The sequence below is a fragment of the Onychostruthus taczanowskii genome, unplaced genomic scaffold (genome assembly GCF_017590055.1).
Source record: "Onychostruthus taczanowskii isolate IOZ18803 unplaced genomic scaffold, ASM1759005v1 scaffold6, whole genome shotgun sequence".
Taxonomy (NCBI): Eukaryota; Metazoa; Chordata; class Aves; order Passeriformes; family Passeridae; genus Onychostruthus; species Onychostruthus taczanowskii.
The window spans coordinates 13128718-13152350 of NW_024503679.1; the positions used below are offsets into that span (position 1 = coordinate 13128718).

At 41.9% G+C, this 23633-nt stretch overlaps 1 protein-coding gene across 1 annotated transcript in view; it reads left to right on the top strand.

The window, feature by feature from the left end:
- Positions 1 to 4548: 4548 nt before the first annotated feature.
- The window catches only part of MCTP2 (multiple C2 and transmembrane domain containing 2), a 100086-nt gene continuing 81001 nt past the window's right edge, over positions 4549 to 23633 (top strand). Inside the window, exons 1-4 of the mRNA XM_041418621.1 lie at positions 4549 to 5133; positions 10286 to 10348; positions 11522 to 11630; positions 23017 to 23159. Of these exons, the coding sequence (XP_041274555.1) occupies positions 4606 to 5133; positions 10286 to 10348; positions 11522 to 11630; positions 23017 to 23159 (843 nt within the window). The 5' untranslated portion in view covers positions 4549 to 4605. The remainder of the gene's footprint in view (positions 5134 to 10285; positions 10349 to 11521; positions 11631 to 23016; positions 23160 to 23633) is intronic.

Genomic DNA, 23633 nt, shown 5'->3' on the forward strand with positions numbered 1-23633 from the left:
AATTCAGACATTATAAACCTAATGGAGGTTATAAACTCATATTAGAACTTTCCATGGCCAAATATTGTGTTGCATAAGAGAAATGTATTTATCTTTTCTTGTAATTTGTATAATGTCTCATGCATTAGGTTTTAAGTCAGTGAATGTGCCAGACAGGCAGAGATTGGGGTGAATATCCTATTCCAGAGCAGCCAGAATCAATAGAGGTTTTACACTGAGGGAGTTCCATTAGTTCCTTCCAATTTGAACCTATGCTAATATGCATTCAAGTGAGGAGCTCCTTCCTAACAGCCTCTGATGCATGTGTTGGTAATTTCAGCTGCCATGGACTTAAGTGTTTATTAGCATTTAGTTGTAGCTGAAAACACACTGATTGGGTCACTGTGCATGCCAGCCACCTCTAAGTTCAAATTCAAAGTTTTCACCCTCATTGGATAAACAAATGAGTACAAGGATTAATAGATTTAATTAATCTAGAGCTGTAATAGTGCTGGCATGGTGCTGAGGTGTATTTTTGTCATCTTGGCTGACTTTGAAGATGATATTTAAATATATTAACCAGGAGCATCTTCAGTGTGCACGGGGCACTTCTGCGTGTGCAGGGAACGGTTCCATAATGAAGAAAGACAGTTTCTGCTATAATTTCCAGTGTGTAAATAAATTTGGGTTTGTTCAGTTTATTTGCTTGGTTATATTGGGCGCTTTTATAATATTTTCAGAGTGTCTTGCAGTATTTCTCACTTGTGGCTTTGCTGGCTTCCTGTCAAGTCACTAAGTGAAATAGAATTGCAGGATGATTTCTCTAGGCTTTCAGTGGCATTTGAAATATCTCTTCTAGCCACCTGGTAGAACATCTAAAAAGTCATTTAGCTCTAAATATTATATGAATTTAAGGGAGTGCATATGGAGTGTTTTACTGAAAGAAACCAAAGCACATAATTTTTTTTTTTTAATCTCAAGGACCATAATTAGAAGATACTTAAGGGCAGATAAAATGCTAGAAGTATTTGTTCAGTCACAGTGAGCTGTGACCAACTTTTTTGTCAGTAATCCTTTCTGTCTTGTCCCTATTGCCCCCAAAAGAGGAGGAGATGGCAAAATAAAAGGATATAACAAAAATGACAGGTGCAATCAAAAGCAGTCTCTCTGAAGGAAGAGATTAAAGTATATGGATTCTTCTGAGCATTTGAGATTTGGCAGCATATTAAAGAGAAAGCTGAAGGAGATAGACTAAAAACATGATCTTTTTCTTGATACCTAAGAACAAGGAGCTATTCAATTAAATCAACAGAGTTAAATTGATAATAGGAAGTGTGTCTCTTTGAATGTTTTCTGTTTGCAGATTTTTGCTACAATGTGCCTTTGAAAGGGGAAGAATAGAGGCCAAGCTTAGACCAAGAATTTGGCAAAATACATTTTTTCCCTGTGATTGCTTTGTGAATATTTGGCAATACAGTTGGCCATGAACTTCTGAGGCTGAGGAAGGAAGAGAGAAAATTTCTGGCCTGTGGAGGATAAGGACTACATAACAACATGTTGGTACCAAGGGCACACTTTCTACATGCATTGGAGAATTTCTCTCTCTTCAAAATAAAGTATTTCTATTGATGCTCTTCTGTATGGAAGAGGAAAGCAGAGGAAATTGATGTGGGAAAAAAGAAGAGTTGTATGTGTGAGTATGGGCTGGCCCCAGCAATTTTGGCTCCAGCACCACTTTAGAGAAGGGTGATCCCCATTCCCAGTCTTCCAGTGATCTCCCTAGGGTACATTTCTTGTCATGGTGCTGATCTCTCTGTCTTCTTCTTGAGCTGAGGAAGTGAAAAAGCAGATGGCTGATGTCAGAGTGCATTTGCCCTTCAGACTGTATTTATCCTTTTCTCAGATGAGAGCACATTGTGCATTTGTTGTCAATTGTGTATCATAGCCGTCATTTGGGTTGATTTATTTGTAAATACAATACTTTTATAAGAGAAGTTGTAGCTGCAGCAGGAATGTGGGTGCAGAGGTTCAGGGGCAGAGTACAGTTTAAGTTCCAGACAATCCAGTGACCAGGGATGGGCTTATTTCTTCTGTGGCTTCAGTCAGACAACCTGCTGCTTCCTGTGCAGCAAATATCACTGATGTGTTGCTCCGGTGTGGCAGCTGTGAGGTGGCAGCTCAGTGGAGCCATCCCTGCTGTCTTGACAAAACCACTTTTAAAATTTTTTTAACATTTTGATTCCACTGTGTTTCTGCTGGGCTTGAAGAGGACTCTGCCCACTGTGGGTTAAATGCAGGTAGATATCAGAGATATAGTGTGGTCTGTTGTAGAATGGGCATTTCTAATCAGCAACTGAGGCAATCTAGCTGGGAAAAAGAACATTTGACTTGGGGAAAGCAACTGGAAAAACCTACAGGAATAAGTCTGCTCCTTGGTAACAAAATCTAAAGCAAACAAAATAAAAACAACGGCAGCGGGCCCTCAAAGTGAGAGGGGTGGAGAATAACAGGAAGGGAATGGGAAGCAGTAAGTGCCTTGGGAAGTGGATGTTGAGCTGGGCTCTGCCTTAATTTGCAGCATCTTGGCTCCAGCAGGTTTCAGTACAAGTAGGCGAGCCATGCAGAGAGCAGTAGCAGAAGATGAGTTGTTTAAATGACTCCCAGCAGCGTGTTTCATAATGTTTTGTGCAAACGTGTTTAGCCCAATAACTTCTGTTCCTGGCACGTGAACAGTGCCAGGGAGGCTGTGGCTGCCTTGTCAAGATTTTATGGAGACTGGGAAGGGCCTCAGTGAAAGCTCTCAGCTGGTGTGAGCAAATCCAGCCATGTCTTGTGGGGCTGTGCAGGGCATCGGGTGCTGCTCCAGCACAGGCATCCCTCCCTCCATCCCCAGTCAAACTGGGCTGACATTGATGGCTTTTCTCCTCCCTCTGTAAATCTGTTGTTCTTCAGCCTGAGTTCAGTGAGAAATACAAAGGCATGGTGGGTCTTTCTGCGTGAAATGTTCCTCTGTGAGGTTCAGACAACTGTTTTTACATAGTGGTGCTGTAAGGGAAAAACCCAATTTCAGTTTGTCCATGTGCACTTTGATATTGTGGCTATGTTAAGCTGATACATCTATACTAACATGCTTTCCTGTTTGGGCAAAACCTGTTATTGACTTGTGAATGCATGCAATGCCATTGAGCTTATTTATTGTGTTGAATATAATAATAGTGATATTCTTTATTTGCCAGTATAAATGGGGAGGGGAGGATTGTGCAGCTTTAGTTAGACAGCAATGCAGTTAGAGAATTTTTTTAGATTCCTGAACACTCTGCAAGTGTGGTGAGGTTAGTCATAAAGTTATTTAAATAAGTTATTAAGTAACTGGTTATACAGCCTCATTCAAATTAATGAATGCAAGAGTAGATTTCTTTGAAAGCAGGCAGTAATTTCTCTGCGTGCATTAATCTAACAATTGTGTTTCTGTTGCCTGTCCTGGTGTTTTTCCTAGTAATCAGAAAAGCAGTGGGAAGTAATTTTTTTGTCGATTATACAATAGTTAGAAGGTAAACATGCTGTGAGTTTAGAACAGCCCTCATGTAGTTAATGGGTGTATATTTCTGAGGACATGGGTATGTACTGTAATCTCTGTGTGTGTGACTGTAAAGGAATAAATCTGCAGGTTTCACCAGCTTTTTCCTTACTGGGTTTTGATGATGAATTTGACCACCTCTTTTCACAGAGTAAGGATGATTGCTCACCTGTTAACCACAGAAGAGTCTGTCTGTGAGGATATTCCTGTGCACAGAGGTGTCCCTGTTCCCTTACGATGCACATACAGTAAGTGATTTTATTTTAGCTCTTTTGTTCCTGACCCTCTCTGCTGTGTAAACACTCACTATGAATCAGCTCAAAGATGAGCCCACCAGTTGGTTTTCAAAAGTGACCCACCCATCCATTTTTGTATTATTTTTCTCTCAATTGGGTTAATGTAAGGGAGTGTATTGGGGTCCTGGTTGGGATTCCTCAAGTTCCATGTCCTCTCTTCTGCCTCAGCTACTTAGTTTGTGGAGCTGTTTTACATATCTGTAAACAACACATCCTGCAAGAAGCCGTGTAGCCTTGGGAATAACCAACAAAGCCGTGCATGGCCTGGGAAAGTGGCAGCAGAAATGTCAGTGCCAGCTTTGCCAGGAAGTTTTGTGTGCTTGCATTATCACGATCTAACTCCCGTCAGTAAGCTTTGTACAGAAACATTTTCAAATTGGATGAATCTCAAGTTTTCACAAATAAGGGCTTGACAGAAGAAGAACTATAATGTCCCCTCTTAGAAATAATGAAGTAGTGGGCAGACATTGCATTTTTGTGTAGGAATAAATACTTGCTCTGGCTGTTTTCCTCCTAAATAATCAAACCTACCCACCAGATTGTATTTGGAAGCACTTACTAATGTGACATGCTCTGTTTTAACTGTTCAGAGAAATGACTGAAAGTTTTAAGATGAGACAACATGAATCATAGTCTTGAGCGGCTGTTCACTTTTGTGATTGACTTGCCTCCTTCCTACGTTCCTTTTAGTCACCCTGGGGATCGCTGAAGCTGTTCTGTGCAGGAGGCATTGCTGAGATTCCCCTTGCAGCCATGGACTTGGACAAACAATCCGTGTGGGGATCCCTGAAACAGAAGACCCGGCCATTCCTGCGGAACCTGAGCGTGAGGAAGACGAAGAAGAGGTCTGGCAAGATGCTGGAGAGGAAGGGCCACTCCTTGGACCGCTGTCTCAGCGTGTCAGTGCCTGACATGCTGGAGGTGGAGACTCTCATGGAAGAAGAAGAAGAAGAAGAAACTACTTACTCCAGTGCTCAGGTGTTGTCGAGCTGCTCCCCCAAGAGCTTTTCCAGGTCTGTGGTGTCCCTGAAGAGCAGAAACGCTTCGGTGAAGGCAGTGGGAGAGGACTGGCTGTGGGCGTCGCAGCAGAGGACGCGGATGGAGGTGACAGTCACCCCCCCGGACACGCAAGCTGTGGGCATTCACCTGGTGTCCTCACGAGGAGCTGAGGCTGGGGGCAGCCCCGTGTCTGAGGGGAAGAAGAGGAGATCCAGCGAGGACCTCTTTGACCTGCTGCAGAGCTCCCGGCTGAGCGCCACGCTGAGCGAGGAGGGGACAGAGGTGGGTGCTGGAGCAGCAGTGGGGCTCAGTCCCCACCTCCTGTGGGCTCCTTGTGCTTCTCCTTAATTTTGTGGCTTATAAAGGGATGGAGGATCCAACCAAGGCCAGGCTGGACAGGGCTCTGAGCAGCCTAGTGTAATAGGAGGTGTCCCTGCCCATGGCAGGGGCTGGAATGAGGTGAGATTTAAGATCCTTTCCCATCTGAACTATTCTTTGAGGAGGGGGCTCCGTTCAAGGAATGAATGAGCAATGCAAATAAGCCTAAACTTTATACACGTTATTCAAGACTAATTCAGCTATCCTTCCTGTCAGTCTGGGGCTGCAAATAACATTGCTCAAATTTTTTAGTTTTTATAATTCTTCTATTATTTGTAATGACACTTCAGATTTTTCCAGATCTGTTGGAATTGCTTGCTCAAATCAAAAGTTGTTGCAGTTCTCTGAGCTCTGAATTGAGGTGCTGATACATTTGCTTTCTAGTTAATATAGTTACCAGGATTTCTATGTAGTACAATCAATTTGCCATCCACCCACTCAAGACTGATAAAGGCAATAGGTGAAAGATGGCTGTGAGCTCTGCCTGTTCCTGAAATTAACGAAAACAAGAACATGATAGGGAACAGAACATGTAGCATCATTCTCAAGACTGTTTTTTTGATTTTTGTGGTGATGACTGAAGGAGGTTGAAAAACTAAAATGTTTTCTCTGCACTGTCTTGTCCCCCTTTCCTTCCCCCTGCTTTGTGGCCAGTATTTGTGTTTGGACATTATGTCTCAGGAGGATCAGAGACCAATACTGTCATGAAACTAATTCCTGCCTGGCCTGAGCAAATTGGGAATCCTGAGGAGCTCTATGATAGCTTCATTATATCGACAGCAGGTGAAGATTGTGGCTGCAGGAAATGCTTCAGGCAAAATTTGTTTTAGTTAGATTTTGTGGAAGTATGTCTACTCCTGTTGAGTCTTCTCTGGGAAGGTTACACTTTGAACTTTCTGAGGCCTTTTTCTCATTACCTGATTATTGCAGTTGTGGGAGCTGCCTCTGTAGTCATCAAAGATGCCAAAATGGGAACTGAGCGTTTTTTGTTCCAAGTCCTCCCTTGGGAATAGGGATTTCACAGGTTAATTGGTTTTTAACTGCACCTTCAAAAGGACGATTAGCACTGATGTGGGGAAAGTGGTCCTTTCTGATATCAACTGCTTCTTTTGCATCTCAGAGGCCTGTGTATTCCTGCCAAATGTGTGTTTGCTCCCAGTCTGTTGTGATGCAAAGTGTCAGACTGGTAGTTACTGACCATCACTTGCGGTTTAGGGTTGCTAAATTGTTCACAAATTGGTTTCATCTTGCTGGAGTGTTCATTATTTTGAGGGCTACTTAAGAAAAGCGACTGAAATAGTACAGTGCTTTGTTTCTCTGCTCAAAACGTTGCTCAAAAGTTGTAGCACATCACTCGGTATATGGTAACTATGTGGCCTCTTGTTATTTTGGAAGTTTTTCCAGCAGCAGCTTTTTCCTGCTGTTGTATGCCAGAAACCCTAATCTAAAATCTACCTCAGCACAACGAAGTTAATAGTGTTCTAGGAGAATGAAGTACCTGTATAGTGATGAAATAGCTTCACCTCAAGTCAAGTTTCATCCAGATGCACAGTCTGAGTGGCTTATTTTCTGCAGCACTTACATCTTTCCCTAAATGTGTATTTCTGTATTTGCTGGTGTGTGTAAATCATTTGGTATTTACTTGTATGGCAAATCATCTCTCTGTGTGAATATGCTCCCTTACTGTAATCAGCCTCCAGCAACTTATAAAGATCTTTTTCCTCGAGAATAAAAGGAGAGAGTGAAGCAAAAGAAAGTAGAAATGAGTAAGGAGTATTGAGCAAATTTAATGATATTGAATCTGGTGAAAAACAAATTCAATATTGGAAGGTGTCCATGGCAGGGAGGGTGGAACTAAATGATGTGTAAGGTCCATAGCAGCCCAAGCCTTCTCAGTATTCTATGATTCTATGACAGCTTCAATAATCAGCTTTGCTTGTACTTAATTGAACAGTAACCGGATTTGTGTTGTGTGTGCCTCGGATGGGAATAGTTTGTTACAGAGGACTTTGGTCCCTGAGTGCTGGGTGGGGTTGCTCTGCGGAGCACAAGAGTTCCCATTGTTCTCGTGTGAGCATCACTCCCTGCCCAGGGAGGTAAATCCGAAGGAAGGCAGATCCCTGGAACAAAACAAACTACAAAAAGCAGAAATGTAGGTTGAGCTTCTTTCCCCCCTGAATTGCTTGTCACATGCCACCTACGCATTTCCTGGTTGTCTTTGGCCACCTGATACTGTGAGATCCTCACGGGTGAGATCAGCATGTGCTTGTGGTTTTGTCACTTGTCTGAACTCCCCTGCAGAGCTGGGGTGCTCAGCACAGCCCATCCTCACCAAGGCTCTGCCCACAGGTACCATCTTTCCATTTGTCAGAGGTTTGCTCTCTGTTCCCCATTGCATGGCAAGGCTGAAGAAGCAGGTGAAGTTGTGTTGAATCCTGCTATACCTTCTTTTTTTTTTTTTTTTTTTTTTTTTTTTTTTTTTGTTCCCACTGGGTTTTGTCCATGGCCATGTGCCATTGCTGAAGTGCTCTGATATCTCTTTATCTCCTTGCCACCACTTCGCAGTGAGTCACTGTCCTGGTTTAGGACAAATTTGGGCAGCCCAAAGCCTTGTCCTGTTGCAGATGCTCTCAGTGGTTTTGTATTTTGAATAATTCTTCTGCAGAAAACAAGGGAGGCAGAGGTGGAAACGCTTGTCAAGAAGAACTTTCAATTTATATATATTCATGCATCTACTCTTGCTTGATTTGTTTTCATGCAAATATATTTGGGGCTGTGACCCCCCTGGGTGTGGCCAGTTTTGTTTAAAGTTGAGAAGTGTCACTGTAGTTCGATAAAATCAAGGTTTCAGGACCATGTTTTCACCAAGACTTTTATCTATATTCAGAGATCTCACTGCAGTTAGCTACCTAGAATAACAGTAATTTATATAATGTGGAGCTGAAATTAAAAAAAAAAACCAACAAGTTTTTCTGTTTAAAATTATAATTGTTCAGTATCTGTGGATGTAATGCAAGTAAACAAAAAACAGAATGAAGACAAAATCATAATTTTGAGGGTAATTTTTTTTTATAAATGATGTCAAGCTAGCCATGACAGCACTTTAAAAATTACTATAATTTCAATGCAGTTCTTTGATCCCATGTTAGTGCTATGTAAAACAAGCTGTAAAGAGAGACCATTACCAGTGCCAATGATGGTGCCTGAAGGAGATTACTGTGAAGCCAGAGACTCCAAGAAACACTAAGTTTAATGCACATGAGTGAGATTTTATGCATACTAGTCAGAAAATTCAAAGTTAGGGTTCCCCTAGCAGCTGTAACTCAGCTCTGTTGTGTGAGAAAATTCTTCTGCTGCTCTTTATGATGATAATTTTTCCACTTTTAATGTGTTTTTGCAAGGTGGCCAAGTTATGATGGCTGTGGGAACCATAAAGTTAGATTTTGTCTGTCGTGCAAGGGAAATCTTACTTGCAATGCTGGATTACTGTACTTCCTGATATGTAATATGTATTTGCAGGAAGAGGAGGAAAAGAATTACATAAAGGTATTTATGTTTATTTCAGCATGTCAATACAGCTAAGATTTATGTACTTTGGTGCAGGAGCTGGTTGCCTTTTAAATGTTTCTGTAGTGCTGCACACAATGCTGCTCTCATTGGAGAGGTTTGGATGTTCCCACACTTTCACATGAGGATCGAATTCCACCTTGTGTGCATTTCTGCAGACCCAGATTGCCCTTAGCAATAAATAAATAAATCTTTGTGCTCGAATGGGCTGCGGCTGCCCTGCATCAGACCAGAGGAGTTTCCCAGGCATGTTGGTCATCCTCAGCTGAGATGATGGTCATGGGCTCCTGGAGAAGCCAGAGGAGCATCAGAGGTGTCCTGGCTGATGAATCACTTCAGACAGACTCCATGCTCGGCCACTGTACCCTCAAGGTTTTGGATGAGTCAGTATTTAGGAAGAAATGTTTAACTTCCTCTCCTAAAAAATCCTTTGGATCTTCCAGTTATTGCAGCAAGTTGGGGGAAGTTACATGTTTGTTGTAGTTTTATTTTCTCTGGTGGGTTTAACCCACCAGGCAGCTAAATATCACACAGTTTCTCTCTTATTCCTTGCTCAGTGGGAACCATCATGTGCAGGAGAGAATTGGGGGTAAAAGGTAAAATTTGTGCGTTGAGATAAGGACAGAAATGGAAGAAGTAATTACTTTAATAATATTTTGTGTATTATAATATTAAGGTATTATAACACAAAAGTCTAAAAATTTAATTATATTAATTATATATTTTATCTAATATTTAAAATGAATTAATATTTTTATAGAAATGATACAACAGTTAAAATATTCAAAACAAGTCAGCACAGTGCAATTGTTTATCACCTACTGACTGATATCCAGCCAGTTCCTCAGCAGAGGGACAGTACTTGTCCAGCAACAACTGAAATCATCAGTGTGTTATCAACATTCTTCTCACCCTAAATCCAAAACAGAACATTGTACCAACTACTACAAGGAAATTAACTCATCCAAAGCAAGGACACCTTTCCCCTTGACAATTTCTGTTTAACTTTCCCCATGAGCATTTTTTTTTTTAAACCACACAAAAAAACCCCCCCACACAAACAACAAAAAACCCCCCCAAACACCAAACCAAGTTAAAAAAACTATTTAAAAAAATCTTTAAGTGGAACTTGCTTTTTGTGTGGTGAAGGAGAAGTTGTGGTAAAGTGAGAGCAGCCGGCTGGCAGACACAACAACCTTCAGACATCAGGAGAGTTTTGTGATAAGAACCTTCAGCACCCAGTGCTGAGGAGGAGAAGAAGAAATTTATTCCTAGCTGGAAGCAGGCACTTATTTTTCCTGGATTAAACTCAAGAGACTAAGAGCAGTTACTGTAAAACAGGAAAAAGAAATATATATTTAAATTATCTGTAAGCATAAGTAAGAGCATTTCATTCATTACATGTATGTATGAGTAATTTCTTGAGTGATGCTAGGAGCATTTTCTTTCCTCTATTGTTGTCCAATTCATTGTATCTTTTGTTTTATAGTACCCATGTGGAGAAATGGATTTTGACTCTTCCCTATCATCTCAAAACTTTGATGACCAAATGGTAAGTCCTGTCATTTTGAAGCTTGATCAGAAACACAATTTATTTTAGATTTAGGTTCTTTGCTTCTCACAAATTCAAAAACTCATCAGGTGAAGAACCCATCTAGAGATTTGCCCAGTGTGGTGTTTTTTTTTTTTTTTTTTTTTTTTTTTTTTTTTTTTTTTTTTTTTTTTTTTTGCGTGGGGGGGTGTTTCAGTTTGTGGGGGATTTGTTTATTTAGTGGTGGGTTTGTGTTTTTGTTGTTTGAGTTTTTAGTCGTTCAGAGTGGTTGCTAATTTTGAATAGACCCAAATGTTCTGGATTTTTGAAGTACTCTATAATATCTATATTGTACTGGTAACTGATGAGAGCAGCACCATGAATACTCAAATGACAGTGTAGGAACAAACTGGATTAAAGTAAATACAGCAAATAACACAGCTGTAAGCTTTGGCAGATAGCAAAATGAGTTTTAGGGCAGTGTGAAGAGGCCCTGGCAGTTGTGACTTGCTACTCTCATGTAAAACATGTTTGCTTTGTGGATGAACTTCTCTACTTTTGCCCTCTGATAATCTCCCAAGTGCTGTCCAGAGCTGTTTTCACCGAGTGTTCCAGTTGGAGGATGATGCTGAGCTGTGTAACCCTGTGGCAGCACCTCTGATGAGCAAAAATCCTCTTGAGTTTGCTTCTGCTAAAGCTCACAGCCTGCACTGCCTGCCACTGGCCTTCTCTCTTTTGGAGCTGCACAAAGAAGTGCTGTGCTCTCCTCTCAGCAGCTGTGTGAAATGTGTTCTTCCTCCTGAGGTTATCAGGTGGTTACAAAGGACTTGATGATCTTTAGAGGTCTCTTCCAACTTGAGAGATGCTATGAATAGCACAAGAAACAGCTCAGAAAAAAATGAGCTGATAGGATTTGGAAAACCTGTGCAGGCATTTGTGATTGTTATATCACCACTTATTTTCAGGTGCTTTGTTGAACATACTTGATGCTGATACTTAGCTACTTGCCTAGTGAAGTAAAGCCTGGGAAAGAAATATTTTTTCTTTTCCCTCTTTTTTTTTTTTTTTCCTTTCTGTCAAAGATTGCCCTAAGGAAAGAGCAGAACTTTGTCTCTGCAGTGGCACTGGGAGCACACCTGCCTCATTTATGATCTGCTTCAAGAGGTGTGTGACTGATTCCTTTGTTCTCCTTAGGCTCTGGAGGAAGCAAACGACTGCCTGAGTGAGCTGCCCAGCCCCTTTGCCTACCTGCTGACCATCCACCTGAAGGAAGGCAGGAACCTGGTTATCAGGGATCGCTGTGGTGAGCCCCACCTTCCCTCTGGCTTCCTGCGGAATTCACACACTTTATCACTTTGTTCATTCCTTTATCACTGATCTCAGTTTGGCAGCAAGCTGGCTGCTTATCTGCAGTGCAGCAAGTCATGGTCTTGTGTCTCTCCTGCAGGTCAGAGCACTCAGAGGTTGGGTTTATCCACCCTGGATACACAGGGGAGGGAGCTGCCCTCTGCCTGTGCAGCTGCAAAGCTCCTTCTTGGCTGCCCTTAGCACCTGTACCCATTCAGGAACTGCAAGGAATTCTATTTGAACTTAAAAAAATCTCCAGAGAGATAATTGAGGTTTATTAAATGATGGAGCTGCTCTTAGGAGTGCTTTTGGGGTTATCTGCAAAGATGTTGATAAAAGGAGGGAACCACAGGAGCAGAGCTGTAAGCCAACAATCCTCTCTAACCTGGGATGTGACTGAGCAATGACGGCATCCTAAAAACCCAAAACCCCACCCTCAAATGACATATCAAATAAATAGTAAAATATTTTCGGAATTCCTGGAAAAAAAAAAAGTGTAAATACCTTCCCTTAACCAGGCTTTTATTGGGGATGTTGAAAGTGGGAGTAGAAATGCTTGTAAGCAGCCAGTCACTTGCTGTGGATGGAAGTGCTGCCAGAGGCTCTGTGCAGCCTGTAGGACCCTGAGGCAGGACCTTCAATCTGAACCTGTCAGAGAGCTCTTCCATATGTCCAGGCTTGATTTATCTGGCTTTTATTGGGGATGTTGAAAGCGGGAGTAGAAATGCTTGTGAGCAGCCAGTCACTTGTTGTGGAGGGAAGAGCTGTCCTGCCAGAGGCTCTGTGCAGCCTGTAGGACCCTGAGGCAGGACCTTCAATCTGAACCTGTCAGAGAGCTCTTCCATATGTCCAGGCTTGATTTCATATTTTTTTCCTGCATGTGGAAACAGTTCTGTTAGTTTTGTCTTGCAAATTGTCTGTGTAGCTTCTTTTGAGGTGAGGCCATGGGGTTTCTTCATTTGGTTTTAAACAAAATCAGCTTGCACAGCCTAAAGGCCTGTGAAGGTTTGCACCTGGAGGGACCTGTCTGATTTCACATGAGGTGCTTGTTGGGATTTTTGTTGTCTGGTACCTCAGTTAACTTTTTTCATGCTAGTTTTCCATGGCTTCACAAAACAGTAACTTTTAGTTGAGTGTATGCTTGTCTTTCCTACCAGTTTTTGGAAGGAGTGAACCAGTACATAGATTAAGATCTGTAGTGGTTATACAAAAGCCTGTATTTCCTAACAGTGTAGCAGTTGATCAGATTTTACTAGCAGGCTGCACAAGCCAGGACACATCCAACTTCTCCTAGGAAAAAGATGCTAGAAATGAGCAATTCCAGCAAAGTAGTATTTCTGGAGAAGACAGAGCATACTTTGCTCTAGGCTGTGTTTTGTTGTGTAAGAAAGCAAATGCTTGCCTTAGTGAAGCATTGGACAGTACAGGGAAACAACATAAGGGGGTAAAAAAATCCCTTTGGATGAGTCTCTTTTGCTTTGTGGTAAATGACCTCTCATTTAGTAAACTAACACAGGGAAACAACATAAGGGCATAAAAAATCCCTTTGGACGAGTCTCTTTTGCTTTGTGGTAAATGACCTCTCATTTAGTAAACTAAGTATGTGAGGGGATGCTTCCTTCAGTAAAACTGCTGCTTTTTATTGCACAAGCAGCAGGAGGGGAGGAAACAGTGCCCTAATGATTATTCATCAGTCACCACCATGCTGCAGTAGTGGCTCCTTAAAAAAATAAAAAGCCCACAGTGGATGCCCATCGTTACAGGGCTCTGCTGTCACTCTGGTTATGTGACATCCTTGTGTGATGCTGGGGCTTGACCTACAGCCACTGGGCTTTCTCAGTGTGCCTTTGAATGCAGGAGGTTGTCAGCTCTGCTCATCTCTTCAGTGTGAGAAAGCCCCAGAGATAACTTGTGGGCTGGGAGTGTGTGGCTTCCCTCCTCTGCCCCCACCCTGGTGCTGGTTTGAGCTGCTGTGCTGGGGTGTATCAGTGTGCTCTGAATAATTTGAATTTAGCAAAATATACACACAGACTGACTGGAGAGTTTATGCCCCAGCATCTTTAGCCTAAATAATGTTCACCATAAGTCTTGTAATTTTCCTAAATTTTAATTTTCATTTATTGTGCGATCAGTGATTTATCTGCAAAAAAATCTCAAAGCAGTTATCTAACCCATCAGTTTACATTTTTTTGAGGGAGTTTCTTTATCTACATAAAGATAAAGAAAATGGTATTTAAGTATGGTGTCCTGCTGTCTTCTCATATTTGCACTTTTCCCCTTAATTTTATTTTACAACAGTTTAAATAGCTCAGGCTTAGGGGCTGCAGTGTGGGTGGGTGATGCCCTCTCCTGGCAGCTGAGAAAAGTCTCTTGTGCTCATGTTCAGTCTGCTTCTGCCTCTGTTTTGTCCCATTGTTAGAAGTATTTATCTGTGTGTACATGTAAAAATAAATCTAAGCTGTGTGACCAAGGAGAGAAATTTCTGACATTGGAAAGGGCTATTGCTAAAAGTCATCCTGGCACTACTCATCAAATTCACAGGTTTTTCCCTGAATTTACTCATTGTATCCTTAAGTTATTAATTAGGGAATAATTATGCTGGGCCAAGTAAAGGTGAGCAGGAGTTCCATTTAGAACTGCCTACTTCACTTTTTTTCCAACTTTCCCAGTATTTTTTTCTGACTCTGCCTCACTATGTACTGCTCTTTCCAGGATATGTTCCCTTTGGTGTGATATAAATTCCTCCTTCACTTTACCAGATTTTTACTACATTTTTTCCCCTTCATAATATTAATCCTGTTAACATCTGCTCTTTCGTATTTTTTCCTTCACTTTTTACTTCTTGTATTGCTTTTTATCTGTCTCTTGTGTCTCTCATGTGACTTTCTGCAGCTCCTCTCCTTGTACTGCTCTCTTTAGAGAGGCTGCATCAGCCCAGGACACTGGTTCAGAGATGGATGTGCTTCCTCTAAATTGCAAAACAATGCAGAAAAGAAAAATAAATCAGAGTTTCAGTGTTTTCTTCGCCTCTTCTATTTTTTGAAGACTAAGTGAAAGGAAAAGCCTCTGTACAGCAAGACCCAACATACGTGCCCCAGCCAAGGAGTCCAAGTGCTGCTGGAGAAGGATCTTGGTTCTGGTGGAAAGTAGAGAAGCTCCAGAAACTCTTTTTTTTGGGTCAAAATCAGTGTCCTGTCTAGGGATGCAGGATGAGAGAGGTGTCACCTGTTGGTCATCAGCTTGCTTGGAGTGTGATTTACTTGCTCATAGTTTCACCCAGTCACACAGCAGAAACTGCCTAAGCAGATGGTAAATTTGGCATGTTACTTGTGTGCGCCTTTGGGGCCAATATTAGGCAGTGCATGGGTCTTACATTTATACTTCTTGTAGGGGATGAGCCAAACATTGAAGGTTATGTATGTGTGTACCTACACAGCACCCGAGAAGTTTAATTTTTTAAATGTATTTTTATAGTATTATTGTTACTAAATGTGTTTCAGTGATGGCAAGGAGTTTGCATCTGTGTAATTTTAATGCTGCAGGTAGTAAGAAAGCAGAAATGTATTTTTTAAATTAAAATCTGTGGAGCACTGGAGCAGCTTGGCAGAACAGAGAGATGATTATTCTGTACCTCATTTGGCATTAAATAAAATCACCGCTGCTTTGAGTGTTGGCATCTTGTGGCACCCTTAGTGGTTTTAGGGCCTTGTTGAACCTTGTTTTGTGAAGTCCAGCTTTATGCTTTGAGCTGGGAGAGGCTGGAGCCCACTTCCACCTGCTAGTTCATCTTCACAGGGCAGGGTGATGCCTTGTGGTTCTTTGAGTCAACCTGAAGAAATCTCCAAGGTCCTGCTCCCCTTTGGCACTGGGATGCTCTGGCTGTGCACGTTGCTCCTGGTCGAGTCACACTTCCAGAGCAGTGAACAAAGTGATGCCACAGCTGTAAGGAAGGGCTGCCTTCCTTCAGGTGGCAAACCCAGCTCTGCTGCTGTAAGAGTAAACAGAAACTGGGCTTTGAGTGCCTGTGAGGGTGAGAAGCCCCTCCCATTTCCAAATCCTGTGCTTTTAAAGTTCATTTTTCATCTGTTAAACAGTGTAGTTACAAGAAACAGTTCTCTGATGTGGCTGTGGTTGGTGTCTTTTTTCTTTTTCTTTCCCTTTTAACCACATGTTCCAGCCTGAGCTTTGTGTGTGCCTCTTTTCTACCTGGTTTTGTGTTTCGTGGATTTTTTTACGGGACCTTTGTGCCCCGTCTCTGTTTCTTCCTTTCAGGTTTCATATGTTTCCTGTTGCTGCACTTTAGTTTTCCTCTTGTTCCTTTCCTCTCACGATGGAGGCAGTGTGAAGGGAGCAAGGGAAGAAGATGCAACACCTCTGTGGGTGCATCCTGCTGTCCTTGTGCTCAGCTCATCATCCTCTGCTCTCACATCTCACAGCCCCCACTGCCACAGGGTCCTGGGGGGCTCCTGTGAGCTGTGCCACAGATCAGCCTCCCAAGGACAAAATAAAAGGAAAGAAACTTGTAGAATAACATACACTTTTAACTTCCAGCAGCAGTGAGCCTGCAGGAACCTACACTCATAGCTCTGGGCTATCCAGGACCTTGGTGATCCCAGTGGGTTTTGCCAAGTCAGGGTGTTTTATCATTCTGTGATTCACTGCCTGGGTCTGTGCTGATACCAGAGTGCCAGAGGAAGGGATGTGTGTGTGCTCTGCTGGGTATTTGTCAGCTTAGAGCAAGTAATTGTTTGGAAAGCAAATGCTCACAGCAATTAGGCTGAATTGCTCTCTGCAAACACGCTGATTAATTTAGACTTTCTCTGTTTTCAGGGTATCTGCAATTAGATCATTAGGCCTTCAGATTTATTAATTATTGCCATGTATTAGGCAACTTCTCACACTTCTTTTTGAAAGGCGTAATCATGGCTAATTTACAAATGCTGAGAGTTTGGATGGTGCTGAGCACTCATTTGGATGTTTACTTTGGATATTTTCTGGATGTTTTGCATGGGTTTTTTTTGGATGTGAACAAGGGCTTGTGCTGAGAGCGTCTGTCTGTGCCAAGCCCAGTTTCTGGAAGTGCAAAGTGTGTGCCTGAAACTTTGCCCTTGGGCACAGTGATACCTGTGAGCATCCTGCTTGCACTGGTGTGGGAAAGGAATGCACTGAGACAGGAACCTCAGAAAAACAGGAGTTCAAACAAAAGAAATTAATGTGTCTGGAGGAGTTCAAACAAAAGCAATTTCTATGTCTTGCTGTCCTTTTAATGTTAAATTAGGAAATGTTGGAATGGCAGCATAGGAAGAGAATGTTTGGGACCAGAGGCCACCCTGTGACTCTTCTTGTGTCAGAATTGTAGTTTAAAAAAAGGTTTCTTAAACTGTTCTAGCTCCCTCAGTTGTCAGTGCTGAGTCTTGGGGGGCACCTGCCTGCATTAGCAGCTCACACTGCATCTTTCTGGGACCTTGTAAGAAGATTTTATTTGGGTGAAGACTCAGAATGCAAGAAACAATGCTGAGTTGGGGTTGTTTAGCTGGCAGAAGAGAAAGCTCCAGGGAGATCTTGGAGCCTTTGCCAGTGCCTAAAGCAGTGTTCACTTGGACTAATTCTTACCAAAGACAATTCTGTGCTTTATGTCACATGTCCCTAATGTATGTCACATGGCATTTTGATAGGTTCTTCTCAGTTCCTTCACTTTTTTTTTGTTTTGGTGTTTCTGAAATGTCTTGAATAGAAAGTGCTATATCTGCATCTTTCATTCTGTTAAGTTCAGGCAATTTTTCCCCTCCTTCACCTTCCCTTAAAGTGTTTGCACACTTTCTTCTCACTTCTTTGGTCTTTTCGGTTTATTTGGTTTTTTTGTGGTGGTTTTTTTTTTTAGGTTTGTGTGTATTTTTCTTTTTCTGGTTGGTTTTATTTTCCCTTGGAACCTATTGGGACTGCTTGTTTCCAAGCAATGTTTAATTTCCATCTGGCCATGTAAAACTAGCTGGGGACAAAACTTTCCAAAATCACCTGAATTTCCTGCCAGCAGAATACTTTTTTTTCTGATTTCCCCTTTAAGCCTGGATCTCGGCTGTTTCTCTGCTAGGATGTAGTGGTTTTCCACTTAAAAAGAAAAATGTGTGTTCTATTTTAGAATGTCTTTTACTCCTTGTCGTAAATAACTCCAGTAATTCTATTTCTAGGAAGATTTTCAGATATTTATTCTTTACATGCCTATAAAATAAATCCTTAATTTCCTTCTTCAGATTAAAATTTAGTTTTTTAACCAAAACTTAAGATGGTCTTGGTTATATTTCACACTGCTCTTTGATATTTTTCAAGATTTTAAGGCAATTTGGTGGTCATTTTTATTTATTTATTTATGGAACGAGACTTGTTTCATATGCTACATTTCCAGTAAGTTTGCTCCCATAAAACAGTGTGTGGCTTGAAATTATATTGGGTTTTCTGGGTTTGTCGGGTTATTTTTTCCCTCGTTCTGAAGCAGTGGATGTGATCCACCTCTCGGTAGCTGCTAGAGGGCAGCAGTATCCATTTAAAAACACCTTTAACAGTTTAGTTTCTTGGGCTACTAAACCTTTCTCTGCTGCTCTATCCCAACAACTTCTTGCTCACTGAAAATTCCTCAGGTTTTAGATGATGTCTGGTCTGCCTGTACTCGTTGCTTTTTAGTGTTAGTGGAAGAAAATATAAATGAAATTGGTATTATGCAAAGGAATTCCAGGGAGTATCACTGTCAAGATTAATGTTCTTTCTCTCATGGGGGAAGACGCCTAGCTGATGGAATGATTTTTTTTTTTAAGAGGTCAACCTTCCTTTTTACTCTTATTTGGTTTGCTTTAGGCTGAGAGGTAGATTATCTTGGGTTTTTATATATATTTTGTCCATATGTTTTATTGTGTGAGAACCTGCTTGTTGCACTGCACAATATACAAATTAACCTCAGAGCACCTTGCTTTTCCCAGCACAGAGATATTTTCAGGGGGAAAAATTCTCAACTGGCTTTAACAATAATGCATTCCTCTGTTGATACTGGTACAGCTGATGTGAGCGAGACCTTGCTTTCAGAAGAGCCTGCATGCACATACTTAAAAGTTGTTGATTCAGTTGCCTTCACCAGGAAATGGATGCTAAAAAGCTTTTTTTTTTTTTTAATTGGTCTGGCTTTTTCAGAAAATTATCCATTTCTGTCGCAGTTAAAAGAAGATTATAAACAAAAACCTCTTTTTTTAGACTGGTTCATCTCTAACATCACCAGGCTCTTTTCAAAAAAAGTTATGTTTTTCTGCCTAGATTGTAGATTGTCTCTTATAAATAGCTTTTAATAGACCCAGACATCTTTCTGAGCTTGGATCCAGAAGGCTTCAAGCCCTGAATTCAAATGCAGTCAGTAATTTGCAGTCTGTGCTGTTCATCTCATCAGGAGAGGCTTGCCCACCTGGCCTATTTCTCATTCCCTGTCAACTATTTTGGTCACCTGGATGCAATCTGGGGTGTCTTAAAGGAAACCAGAACCAGACACAGTGAGCAGAGAGCTACGTCAGCATCTTGGGATTGACCTGGGGCAGGCCCTGGGGACCGTGCTGCCTCGTCCATCTCTGACATTTCTCCACCAGCCACCCAGCTTCACCCCAGTGACCACCACCAACCCCCAGGTGCTCTGTGTCCCTCCACCCAGGTGACAACCCAGCTGCTGGATGGCACGGAGCTGCCACTCTGTTGTTTGTAGGACCTGGCAGCTGCGCTCCAGTGCCGCTTGGGACCAACCTGGGGCAGGCCCTGGGGGCATGCTGCCACATGCATGCTGACATTTCTCTGCCAGCTTCCCCCCAGTGACGACCACCACCTCCCAGGTGCTCTGTGTCCTACCACCCAGATGACAATCCAGCTGCTGGGTGGCACGGAGCTGCCAACCCATCATTTGTGGGACCTGGCAGCCGCACTCCGGTGCCACTGGGGACCAACCTCAGGCAGGCTGTGAGGGCCGTGCTGCCACATCCAAGCTGACATTTCTCCACCAGCCTCACCCCAGTGACCACCACCACCTCCCAGGTTCTCTGTGTCCCCCACCTAGGTGACAATCCAGCTGCTGGTGGCCGTTTGTAGGATGTGGCAGCCGTGCCGCCCCATCCCTCACCCGCCTAGTTGAGATGTCACCCCCGTGACAGCCCGACAGGCGAGCGCCGCAGGACCCCCCGCCCCGCCACAATTATTTTCCCTCACAATTAACACCGGTGCTAACTTGACACCTTTCCCTTGTTTGGCTTTTGTAAGCCGCCGTCCCCCTCTCTCTCGCTGTTAATTCGCCGCATTAATATTTTCCGCGGCGCGGGTGCCGCCGCTCACCCGTGAAGCCGCTGGAACATTATGGAGCTGTCAAGATAGCGAGGGATTACCCAGGCTGCCTTGCTGGAGTAAGTGACACCACTGAGGCCCTGCTTTGAGATGTTTATTTTGAGAGTAAGCTGACAAGCATGAAGGCCTGATCCCAGAGTGGCAATCTTATTTAATTAAAGGCCTCTTTTTATTATAGCTTCCCCCCACCCCATTTCACTTTTTTTTTTTAAATGTTCAATATATATTTTTATGTGAACAAAATATCTTTTCCTTTTATATATATTCATTTTATATATATTCATTTTTTATATATATTTTTTACACATATTCCTTTTGTATGCTTATGTTTCTATATAGAAATACATGTAAATATAAAGGAAGAATTTATTAAAAATAAATACGTGAGAATAATCACTAAAGCCTGGCTCGCATGAGCAATGCTGGGCAGCCCTTCCCTACTCCCCCACCTTTTATTTTCCTTTACTGTGCAACAACCTGGAAAGCTTTTCAGAGCAATAATGCAATTGGGAGGCTTACTTAGCTATAGTCTTCTTGCTTTCCGTCCTCAGAGAAAGGGCTTGGGGTTTTCTGCTTGTTGGTATTGAACTTGGCTGTTTGCTTTTATTCTGTATCTCCTATTTTTCTCTTTTCAGATTTCGTCCTTTTTCATGGGTTTTCTGTGCCAAAAGCAGATGAGTTATGGCCATAAACCACCTGCCTCCATCGTCTCTTCGTGCTTTCATTTCATTACTTGCTTTCCTTGTCTTGGCCAGTTGCTATTTCATGCACAGAATAGGTTGTGGGCATTATTATTATTCTTACTTTTAATTATGCAGCTTTGTCCAGCTTACCCCATGAATAAAAGTCAGAGAATTTTTTGCCTTTTAAAAATCTTTTTGAAGTGACACCAAAGAACTTAAGTGCTGTTTTTTCTTAATTCTGCACCTTCTGAGGACTGCTGCCCCCCCACACTGTGTGGCTGTGATCCCTTTGTCCAGCTTACCCCGTGAATAAAAGAGGATTTTTTGCCTTTTTAAAATCTTTTTGAAGTGACACCAAAGAACTTAAGTGCTGTTATTTCTTAATTCTGCACCTTCTGAGGACTGCTGCCCCCCCACACTGTGTGGCTGTGATCTATCTGTGTGTTCCCACTCCTGGACATTGTGCTGGTTTTAAGCTGGATGCTTTGTGTAAGAGTATAATCATAGTTCTGAGAAATTTTTAGGGAAAGGTCTAGTCCTAACCCACTGGGAACAATGAAAAGCTGCCCTCTGACTTTCCTGGCTTTCGATCAGGCCCTTATTATTAGTCTCTCTTAGAGGAGAAGAAAAAGAAAATTCTGTTTAAGAAGTCTACAGCTTTTTTTTTTTTTTTAACCAAAAAAAAAGTGGTTTTTTTTCAACATTTATTATTCAGAAAAAGGATCAACTGCAGACAGTATTTGAAAGCCAACTGGTATTTTCCTTCTGGGAGTGAAGCACACTTTATGCACAGAATGGACCAGATTCTACAACTCTTCCCTTTTGAAATTAATGCAGAATAAAAACTTCCTATAATTCTTAGAAATATGTCTGTCTCCCAGGAGCACAGTTCTTTACAGTGCTGCCTAATTCCAAATAGATGCTTACACATGATTGTTTTTTCTTGAGTTTAAGTCTGTCTTCACATAACACTGATGAGAGCTTTGGATGTTTAAATATGGATTTTTCACATCCTCACAGGTGCACCAAATCATTGGCAAGACTGGGTATTGCTCTTAGGCTGGGTTATCCTGGACTGCTGTGTGTTTGTCGGGCCAGTGGGAACCAGGGAGGACAGGTTCAGATTATTTCTGACTCTGAAGTCTGCTGTAGAAATCAGTCTTTTCCTCCAGCAGCCCTCGCTGCAGGCTGGGGCCAGCCAGGACCACCACCTTAGCTGTTACCCTTGTAGTGAAATTGAACTGTTAGGGGGGGAAGTTTAATTCCAACTATCACGTACAATACAGAAAATACTGGCTATGACAGGTGAATGGCAGCTAGGCTCAGTTAATTGTAGATGCTGCTATATCTTAGTTTGATTTTTCCCCTTTATTTTCAGCCTGTGAAGATTTTCTTTTTTTTTTTTTCGCAAAGCCTGTATAAATAACGAAATCAACCGTCCTCTAGTTAAATCCTCCCTGTGCCTTGTTCCCCCTCTTTCCCGGTGTCCTGCACGGTGGTTGGTGTTAGTGCAGATGCCACCAGTATAATAACAATAATAAAAAGTTGATTCCCTCTTCTGTTTTCCTTTGACAGATGCAAGTGTTTCTATTGCTGCCGAGTGGCACGAGCCTCACGCTCTGTCCATGGACATCTGCTCCATAAAAACAGGGGACATTATTGCTGTGGCAAATTGTGCCACTTGGATTGAAAAACGTGATACCTGGACAGTGCTTGTTTTTACAGAGTCTGTTCTCTGTGTGTTTTTGTCCTGAGCTGATGAATAACATTGCTGTTTTTTTCACTGAAACCTCAAATTGTGTTTTAAGTAAATTGGCAAAGTGACACCAGTGATGAAATCCTGACGGGTATTTTAGCTATTGTTACTGGTTTCCTTGGAGCTCCTATCCCAGTTACGATGCTTTGGAGTTTGGGTCCTTTGAATATATTCCTAGTCACAGGATCACATTTTCTCTTTTCTACTGTGTCATTAGTTGGCCTGTAAATAGTGCTTCAATGCTGCTTCCGTTTGCTCTTTTACCAAATTAAAATTTTAACAGAGTTGTTAAACAACAGTTAATGTTCTTAAGAATAAAACAGCAGAGATCAAGCAAACAATGAAGTTTTTTTTGTTGCCTGCTTTTGGGCAACTTTCTGGCTCTGCCTGTAGATTGAATGAGCAGTTTTTATATGGGTAATTAAGTATATACATGTATCTGTAATTACAATTAACTGTTCTTAATTATTTTATGAAAATATAGTTTAAGGTTATGGAGTTGCATACGGTGCTGATGCTAATCTATTTTTTAATTATCACAGGTACAAGTGACCCGTATGTGAAGTTTAAACTGAATGGCAAAACTCTTTACAAAAGTAAGGTAGTCTACAAGAACCTCAACCCAGTTTGGGATGAAACTGTTGTGCTGCCCATACAGACCCTCGATCAAAACCTCTGGATCAAGGTAAGTTTCGTTCTCAGATTTTTGAAAGACTGCCCAATATTTTTTTAAGCAATTATTTTCAACTTTAGAAACATATTGATTTTTATTCGCTGTAGCAGCACGGCATAAAACACAATCCAGTTTAAGAGCTTCAGCAATTTCAAATTAAAATGCACATATGTCTTTCCCAGATTTTACTTGCATGTTTTGCTTTCCGTCTGCAAAAACCCAAGTTTGAAATAAAACTCCTTGACTGGATCTGTTTAAAGCCGTGGAGCTGAATTCTGCTCTCTCTCCCTCTCTCCCCCCGTGCTTGTGCAAACTCAGGGAAACCAAGGGCATTTTCAGAAGCACGTTTTAGGAGTGCAATTTGGCTGGGCTGCGCAGAATTATTACCTGGGATGTAGCCGTGACAAGTAGCAAAGCCTTTTCTGGTTATGAGTTACGTTACAGTTACCAGAACCACAAGCTACCAGTTGTGAGCACTAATTGCTA